This window comes from Passer domesticus, chromosome 3 (assembly GCF_036417665.1).
Source record: "Passer domesticus isolate bPasDom1 chromosome 3, bPasDom1.hap1, whole genome shotgun sequence".
NCBI classification, from domain to species: domain Eukaryota; kingdom Metazoa; phylum Chordata; class Aves; order Passeriformes; family Passeridae; genus Passer; species Passer domesticus.
The window spans coordinates 57,338,986-57,348,831 of NC_087476.1; the positions used below are offsets into that span (position 1 = coordinate 57,338,986).

The 9,846-nt window shown below is 41.7% G+C and overlaps 1 protein-coding gene across 1 annotated transcript; it reads left to right on the forward strand.

Annotated features, from left to right (window-relative positions):
- The first annotated feature begins 1,962 nt into the window (after positions 1–1,962).
- SOD2 (superoxide dismutase 2) lies at positions 1,963–9,618 on the forward strand. Its single transcript, XM_064413280.1, has 5 exons — positions 1,963–2,124; positions 3,276–3,478; positions 6,962–7,078; positions 7,689–7,868; positions 9,105–9,618. The coding sequence occupies exons 1-5, from the start codon at positions 2,096–2,098 to the stop codon at positions 9,248–9,250; spliced, it is 675 nt and encodes a 224-aa protein (XP_064269350.1). The 5' UTR covers positions 1,963–2,095; the 3' UTR covers positions 9,251–9,618.
- Positions 9,619–9,846: the final 228 nt, after the last annotated feature.

A 9,846-nucleotide genomic window follows, 5' to 3' on the forward strand; every position in this document is an offset into this window, starting at 1 on the left:
CTATGCTTGTCTGTATTGAAAACATGCTTGTCCATAGCTAGCACCACTGCTGTTTTCATTTCATAGGGTTCACATCAGTGTTCTAAAATCACCTGGTAGTGGTCACTGGAAGTATAAATTCCGTTGGTGATACCTTGTTGCTTTTTCAGTGTTGCTTCAGGCCTCACTGCCTGAAAAATTGTTGAATGCATGAAAAGGAAGTGACAAATACCTATACTAAAATAGTACTAGTGTCTGGCACCCAAAGGAATTTTTGGATCACAGAAGTTCCTGATGAATTTTATTTCATCTTAACCTCATATTGCTTGCTTATGTAGCATGTGTATATATGTACACCCTGGATCCTGTACATGGTAAGATACAGTATTTTTTAAGATTATTCAAATGCTGAAAATACAACAGTAATCAGGCTTCATGTGATCAGATGGTAAAAAGCCTTGTGAGGAAATCTGTGGTTGTTAAAAAAAGGCATAGCTCTTAGGTGGTGATGACTTTTTACTTAGTCTGGTATTACAGGACATTCGTGACTTTAAAATTATCTGTACATGAGATTTTTATTTTCTCTAGGGTGTTATTTTTAAATAGTAAAAAAGTAATCAGAAATACAAATTATACCATCAGACTTCCAGTTAACTTTTTGGAAAAAAAAAACTGTATAAAACAAGCTATTCCCCTTGTCATCTTCTGCTTAGATGGTGTCTTCTAAGCAGGCTCGGGTCGGGTGCTTTGTGTGATTTTTTTTTTTTTTTTTTCCCAAAATGAAAGTAACCCAGCAACTGTGCCGGTTAATAATATAATTACATAATTGACTTGCTTTCATGGAACACTTGCTACAAGCATTAGTGAACTGTAGTGTAATACTGCTTATGCAAATACTAATTACTAAAAGCCTGTAATGTTAATGGTTTTGCCTGGCTGTTGGTGCCTGTATTATGACAATAATCCTGAATACAATTTGTTCTTTTTAACAAAAAATGACATTTTATTGATCCAGTAAATACAATATATTCCTCTTTAAAATTAGATATAACCTATATATCTTGCTGAATGTATTTTCAGTAGCCAGGGATGAAGAAACAACTGGCTGATTTTGGACCATTTGCCTTCTATCTTAGCTGCTGCTAAAGCAGCTATTTTCACTGCTCAGATTCCCATGAGCACGGCTGGCTCATCAGAACTGAATTACTGTCCTTTTCTAGGATGTTTCTGGAAGTGAGGGATTGGAAGTGCGGTCTGCTGGGTGCTGGGATTCCCTTTGTGGGCCTTTCCAGGTGGATTTCTTCACAACTGGCAAGATGAGGTTATTTATTCCCAACAAAATTGTTCAGGCTTAGCCCCCACTGACTTTTTGTAATTTGAATTTTTATAGTCTGGTAAATGTGGGTGCTAGAAATCTTAAGGCTATATGTATTTAGAAAGATGAAATATGATGATCAGAGGTTCTGTGGTAGCCGTGATTAATTTCATGCCGTTTAAATTTTACCTAATGTTTGTCTTGCCTGCAGAGTGCCTCCTATCTCTGAGGGATGATCTTCTCCCTGACCTCGCTGGAGAGCCAGTTTTTAATGGGTCTTTGGACTCACTTGCATTAAATTGGGTGAAGGATTTTCACGAGCACCAGAGGCCGCTGAATTGCTACAGGCAGGAAAGCACGTGATGGGGAAAACAAGGTGCCCAAAAAAATTGGGTAAAAGAACAGAAACGAACCAATAAAAGCGAGTCGTAGACAAAAAAGCTGAAACGCTATCGTGCCGTCACTATGCTGCCAGAACCCTGTCCTTGCACGGCAGGTTTCCAAAGCCGCGCTCCTGCCGGGGACACAGCGCCGGGCGGCATTTTATCTGTCTCGTCGGGGCGCTGAGGCAGCCTCGCCTCGCCTGGAACTGCTACTGGGTCTTAAGATAAACGATTCTAGGAGCGTTAGGTTCCTAAGGACGAGCTAACCCATTGCTAAGAAGCGGTATTTGCCCGAATTCCGTGGACAGGAGTGTGTCACCTGCGGCTCGGCCGAGCTCAGCCCCCGTGGCCGGGGCGGAGGGCGGGCGGGCGGGCCGCGGCTGCGCGCTGAGAGTCGCGCCGGGCTGCAGACGCCGCCATGTTGTGCCGCTTTGCCGCCGCGAGCAGGTGAGAGCCGCGCCGCGCCGGGGAAAGCGCGGGGCTGGGCACGGCTTCGCACCGGGAGGCGGCGGCCGCACCGTCCTTGCCCTCCGCCGCCGAGCCGGGGACGGGACGGCGGCAGCGGGGTGGGAGGCGGCGGGAGGGTCGTCCTCTGGCCCCTCGGTGTCTGCCCCCCGCCATTTCGCGCGCAGGGAGGTCGCGCTGCTGCCGGCTGCCCCGGCGAGCCGGCGGCGGCCCGGGCGGGGGCTGCTGCCGGTCGTCCTTGAGGGCTCTCAAGTTCTGCCCGCGCCGTCCTTCGAGGAGCTCTGGTGGCCTGGCACGGTGCTGCCAGAGCCTCTTGTTTTTGCTGGCCGGGGTCGCGGCACTCGGCCGCTCTTCGGGGTCCCGAGGGCTTCGCTCGCATTGTGTCCCTGCCGTATGTCAAGGTCACCAGCGATCCGGCGGCGGGCCTCAGAGCTGGCCGCCCCGCCGGCCCGGCGATTCTCCTCTCGTCGAGGCCCTTGTGTCGCATGACAAGTGCGAGGTGTTAAAATGGGGAAGGGTAACACAGCCTGCCCGGTGTCTGTGCCGGGCATCGCGGCTGTGGCACCCCGTGGGGACAGGGAAACGCACGTCTGTAAATGCTGCAGAGATTCAGTCCTGGGAAGCCGGTGACTGCGGGTTTTTTAGCGTCTTTACTTCCCAGTGCACGGACCTTGTGGATAGCGAGGGAAGGACGCTGAGGCGACATCTTTGCTTCTATTTTTAATCAATAAAGATTAGGTGAAGCTTTGAATGTCATCAGGTTACTGCTGGCTTTCCATTGCTATCCCTGCTTTTCCCTCACGTGCATGCTTGGGAGGATACATGAGTCTGCAGCGGCCTGGAGGCGCGGGTTGAGAAGCAGCAGTTTCGCAGTGCAAAGCCCTGTATATGTGACCTCTGTGTGAATTCATCTTTGCAGTTAAGCTGCCAAGTATGCTTGCTTTAAACTCTTGAGAAAGGGAAATTTGATTTCCTTGGCTGAAATATCACCCCAGGTATTTAAAGCAGTTCATTAGAACAGCAGTGTATGCAGTCTATTTCATTGATAAAGCCCAAGTTTTACTGAATATGACTGCTTCCGGTTTTTTTTTTTTTTTTTTTTTTTTTTGTTTTTTTTTTTTTTCTTTTTCTAGAAGCAGTGCCAAGTTGGTAGCACCTTTGGGGTGCTTGGTTTCTAGGCAAAAGCACACTCTTCCTGACTTGCCATATGACTATGCTGCTCTGGAACCTCACATTAATGCAGAGATCATGCAGCTGCACCACAGCAAGCATCATGCCACCTACGTGAACAACCTGAACGTTGCCGAGGAGAAGTACAAAGAGGCACTGGCAAAAGGTTTGTATCTCCAGAGTCAACAGGTGAGATGGATGCTTGTTGGTGTAGATGATACAGAAGAACAAAATAAAAAAAAGAAGTGAGATATATTCTTTTGAAAGCTTTGGATTATGTCATTGCAGTATCATTAGGGGAAAATCTTTTATTGTAGATTCAGTGGTGCTGATAATTGGAAATCAAATGTAAGTAAAAAGCATGAATTCTGTTCTCTGTGGTTCTGTAAAACTCCACTCAATCAAAAATTGTTGTGGGTTTAGTCCATGCTCCATACTTAGTAACTTGAACTGAGCAAAGACTGTGTAAGTAGGAAATTGCAGACATTTTGCTGAACAAGTACTTTGCAATAAAAGGTTGGTAGCAAAGTTAGATAAAGTGAAATTTGCGTGCCTTGATTGTTTTCACATCAGATGCTCTGCTCAGTCTTGGTAAATAATCTCAGTTACCTACAAGTGGAGGTAAGACAAACATGCAGTACATGTGTACAACACACAGTGCAGAGACCTGAATTTGGGGTCAGTTATATCACTGCATCATATTAAGGGGTTGTGTAGGTGACACGAAAATATGCACGAAACCATCATGGAATTCTTTGTTACAATCCCAAAATTTGAGGTATACTGCCTTTTGCAAAAACTTTGCAGGGGTGGCAGAGCTATGCTGAAACATGAGATGTGTTTTTTCCAAACTTTGAGTCTTTCAGTTGGACTGAAAGTGTGTGAAATAACATGTATGTCTTTTTAAGAAGGTGGAATATTTTCTGGTTTTTTTTTTTTTTTTTCTGTTGTGATTTTCTTAAAAGGTATCAGTTCATCTCAAAGAAATTATTACTGTATGGACTCACTTCTGTCTCCTTGCTGGGTGGCTTCACAGTGGAATTCAACTGCTTGGACTTGGGTGAAAGTGAGAATTGCTGATATCTGACTAAACCTGAACCATGTGTCCCTTGATAATTAATTGCCAGTGTATTTGAATAGAGAATGGGGCTTTTCAAGTAAAAAAACTTTTTAGGCTCACTTCTTACCTAAGTGAGCCTAAAAATAACTTGTGCAGTCTGAATTAATGAACTAATGAGATTTGAATAAGAATCAGGTGATCAAGACTGACTGCTGCCTTGCCCTGCCAGAGCAGATCCAGGAAAGTTGTATTCTGGAGATGTAATTAGTGCAAACACAACTGGGGAGGAAACCTGAAGTGTAAGAAGAGGGTGTGTGTGCTGCTGCTGTTACTGGTGCTGTTAAATTACAAAAGCTTCAGCCACTAGTGGAGGCAGGATTTCTGGTTATCAGAAGCACCTGCAGTGTTGTAGATCCTTAGAGTTATTTTTTAGGGATTGCAGCTTTTGATAGCATCTCATCATCACTTGCTGTTGAAGTGTTTTTTACTTAGAGATTAATTTTTCCTTAAGTATTCTGCAGAGATTATTTTCCAAATGGATGACTTTCTAGTTGTGGTCATGCACACCAAAGCGGAAAAATAATTAGGATATTCGTGATTTTGCAGTTTGTTAATTTGTTTTTTTCCTGATTGGTATCTCAGTATACCATGCGCAGTATTTTGACCCTCATTAGAAAAAATTCTAAGACCAAGGCAAAGTCTGAACTGCCACCTCATTCTGTCAATATTGGCATTATTTCTTCATACTAAAACAGCACAGTCAAAAATCTTGCTGGGCTGTGTATCACATCTGATCACTATCTAATAACTTTTCTGGACAGCAGAACCTTGTCAATGTCTCTTGTTCAGTAAAAGAAAGTAAAGTATTCTCTTCAGATTGTGTTTAACATGTTCTTCATTTTTCTGTATTTGCGTAGAAAACTCAAAGCCATCCTGTTGGCTTACATTGTCGATTAATTTGAAAATGAATTTACAGTTCTATGGCAGCACAGGCCTTTGTTTCAGCATAAACTGGTCCTGACTACTGGCCCATCAAAATGTGTCAGATTTGCCAGTTGAAGGATATTAACTTGAATCTCATTTTCATTGAAAACTTGTTCCTGCCATAGTTTTCCCTGCTCTTCTTTGACCATCATGCAACCTGTGATTGCACTCTTATGAGGAAACAGATTACTTAAGCTGAGAAGCTGAGAAGCTGAGCTGACTAGTCTCTTGAGCACCTTTGAGCTTCTTGTCTTGGTTTACTGAATTGTGCATAGATTCTATACAAATGAATTCTAGTATACTTTTGCTGTAACTTAAGGGCAAGTTACCTCTTTTCAGTTGCTTTTTTTTCCCAATGCAAAGTTCAGCAGCACAAATACTGTTTAAGGACAGTGGTGAAATGCCAGCTCTGGCTCCTAGTGGTCCTGAGAGTGGGTTCTTCTAAGGAATGGTGAAATAAAGAGTGATGAGCACATTAAAGGCATTCTAAGTTACTTTTTGTTTTCTCTCTGGCTTCCTATATGTTGTATGTTCTGGATGAATGTGAAAGTGTCATTAAGGCATGCAAAATTCAGGGCAAATGTCCCAAAGATGCCATCTGAGTGGCCATGAGAGGCTTCTTATCCTTAACCTGATACCTAAATCCAGCAAATAATGTTATTACAAACAAAGCATTGGATGTTTTGTTTCAGTGCTGTACCCCTCTGTGAAGGTTGTGAGGAAATGCTGAGAACACGGAATCCTGAATTAAAATCTTTGAGGATTGTCTTCATGTCTGTGTTGTTGAGGTGACTCAGAAAATTTCTACCACTCAGTCCTGAGAGTGGAGAAAACAGGTTCCCCACTGATTCCTTATTGAAGAATGTATTCGAGTGTTAGAAAAAGCTTTAAAAATCTTTGAAATGCTTCAGTGTTTTTAAAAGCCAAAATAGTAAGGAAAGGACTTGTATTGAAGCTGTGCAACACTATTCAGGGACACAAGGCACCAGTGAATTCTTCAAGGAATACAGCATTTTGTGGACAGAGAGGAAGTACAGAGCTGTTTGATCTTGGTTTCAGATGCAGGATTCTGTCATGTGTAGTAAAATTACTTGGATCACTTTTGTGTGAGTACGTCCCTCCAAAAAAGCCCCAAATGAAACAAAATATAGACAGGAGAAGAACACTTTGGGTATATGCTCACTGTACTTAATGACTTTTCTCAAGCAGAAGCTGTTTGCCCTGTAATTTGTTTTAAGAAGTTTAAAAATGCTTAGTTTGGAAATTTGCAAGTGCTGGGTTGCAAAGAGTTCTGGCTGTGCTTGTTGCTTTATTCTGCTGTAGAATGACAGCAGGTCTTACCTGTGTAGTATGGGCTGCCTGATAGTTGCAATGTTGCAGATCACTTACTACAGCATAAAAAAGGTCAAAGATAATAAATCTTTAATAGAGTTTGTCTGTGACTGTCTAAAACATGGATAACAATACAAACCTTATGTTTTCTATTGATAAGTTACGTGCTTGTAGAAAGAATTTGGATATCAGGGGAGGCCTAATAGAAACTTACTGCCTGTTGTGGTGATGATAATGTTTTTATTTATGTATTTTTATTTTCTGTATCCTTAGGTGATGTTACAACTCAGGTGTCACTTCAACCTGCACTGAAGTTCAATGGTGGGGGTCATATCAATCACAGCATCTTCTGGACAAACCTTTCTCCTAATGGAGGAGGGGAACCTAAAGGTTAGTGCATGTTACAGCGGTTTATTGTATTAGTTTTAATTAATAGGTAGAATTTATGATCTTTTCTCTCTTTGAAGGAGTCTAAAGGATCTTTATTTTTCAGAGTTAATTCACCTTTCTATGTGACAATTACCAAAATTCTGAGGGTTTTTTTTGGGGGGGGCAGGGGTGGGATTGGATGTAAGCCAGAAGGATAAAAGATGAGTAATGTACAAAGTATTTTTCATTTCTAGAGCTGATTATGTATACACTGCTTAATACCTGCCTACTGCTGTATATACACCTGCCACCTTCATAAGAGAAAATAGTTGTACAAAGCCGTGCTAATTAAATTGCTGTATGTACTCGGATCACAGAAAGGGAATAAATGTGCTGCAGACCCACTTAGTGGCTGAGTTATGCTCCAGTTTGGATAGGGATAGTTAAACAGTTAAAGCCAAAAAAAAGGAATCCCCTTGGGGAGGACAGAGTACTGATTACCTAAAGTAGCCTGCAAGTAAAGGTAAAGGCCCTTTGGTGCAGAGCTCACAGAAGCTGTTGCAGTAAACTTGGGAGGTTTTGATTGAGGTTTATATGCCTGTGATCTGTCTGTGCTTTTTTTCTGTTAAAGGAGAACTGATGGAAGCCATCAAGCGTGACTTTGGTTCCTTTGCAAACTTCAAGGAGAAGCTGACAGCTGTATCAGTTGGTGTCCAAGGGTCAGGCTGGGGGTGGCTTGGCTATAACAAGGAGCAGGGGCGCCTACAGATAGCAGCTTGTGCAAATCAAGACCCTTTACAAGGAACAACAGGTCAGGTTTCTTTCCTTCCCCTGTCTCTTCTAGCAGAAGTGAAAACTCAAACTCAGTTTTTCGAGCAGCATTTGTAAAGTAGGACTTAAAAACTGTGAGGAGCAGAAGGAATAATGTCCTCCTATTCCAAGGGAAGATAGATGTGCTGTATTGTGAAAGTGCTTTTTGCTTGCTGAATGTTTTATCTTCAGCTTCCTTGTATTTTTGAGTAACTGCAGTAACTTGCACATATCAAGTAACATTAAGCCTCTTGCCTTCAGATTTTTTTTTCCTCTGGCAGAGGAGCTATTCACAGCACTGTCAGTGGGGGCCAGACTACAGGAGAGGGGAAGATGAATAAAATAACTCCTGTTCCTATCTAGACTGGCTTTGAAATGGAGCCTTATAATTTGCTTCCTTTATAAGAGTAATGAGTGTCAACCAAATTAGTCTGTGATGTGGTTAAGTGTTGCAGCACAGTACTGGCTATGATCTCTTTCCAAGATTCTTACTTAGAGAGACATGGAAGTGGTAATGGCAGGCTGGATACCCTTCACAGAGGGAAGAGGTCATGACCAGTGAGAATATGCCTGTAGTGTCAGTTTGTTCAAATTATTTTGCAGGTACCTTTAAAACATGTTCTGCAGAATTCATAGAAAATGGAAAGGAATTTAATGTATTGCCAGCAGTCTGTGTATTGCCTATCAGTAGGGTGAAAAGAAATTATAGATTTAGTATAGGGACATAGATTATAATAGGAGTGAATTTCACCTTCCCTCCTGTGAAAATTTACCATTAAAATTTCAGTGACAAGAGTATTTTAGCACAAAAGTAAGCAGGTAATTAGGCACTTAACAAATAGCCTGTAATTAAAGTATTGGAAGCAAGCTGGCATAGCAAGAAACATTTGTAATGTATTTTTTCATGAAAGTGCTTGCGTAAGTGTGCAAAAGATAGAAACCTTTCAAAAATTACTTCATCTGGTTTTGGTTATGTCTTCAAGGCACTTCCAGAATATTTACAGATGTGTTTACCCAAACAGCTCTTTGAGTTTATGCAGTGTGTGTGTGTGTGTGTGCGAGCACAGTTTTGTAAAATACTGCAATAAGGACCAGTGTGCTGCAGAGCTCTTTGGCTTCCTGCAGGTTAAGAGTTAAGACTCAGAAACTGGGTACAATGTGGGGATGCAGTATAAAGCTTTTACATGTAAAGTGTGTCTTCATACATTTACAAAATTTATCCTCTTTTTTTCCCCAGGTCTCATTCCTTTGCTAGGCATTGATGTATGGGAACATGCTTATTATCTTCAATATAAAAATGTTCGACCTGATTATTTGAAAGCCATCTGGAATGTGATCAACTGGGAGAATGTATCTTCAAGATATGCAACTTCCAAAAAGTAGAGTGGAATTCTTGCACAGACTACTAAAATGTCACCAGTTCTACTCTGATACCACTCTTGTAGTAGTGCCTGTGGCTTACAAATGAATTGTTCTACTGCAGAAAGCACTTCACTCATCCAACAAAAGCATTTCATAATCAAGCAAAGTGTCTGCTTGTTTAATTCTGTGAAAGGTATTTACTTAGAGTTCTGAAGCTTTAAACTGTTGTGCAACAAAGGGAGGCACTTTAATCTGTTCCATTGCATATAGAAACATATGTCACCATGCTGAAGCCTAATGGATTTCCTTGTTGCACTAAAATACCTAAGTGGAAATATGTGCTACTGTTACTATAAACAAATAAAACTCAAAAGAAGAATCTTCTATAACTGTCTACAAGAGACTCATTTTTAGTAATACCTGGTCTAGTTACTTGATTTTAATACAGTTGGAAAAGAAAAATGCCTTTTGTAATTTGTTGTATTACAGGCTGCAGAGCTTTCATAAAGGTTGAAAAGATAAATGAAAGGGGAAATAGGTGTTGCTGTGCCTGCCTGAATTGACTGTCCTCAGTCATCCCTACCCCTTCCTGCATTTCTTATGTGAGGTATTTGTAT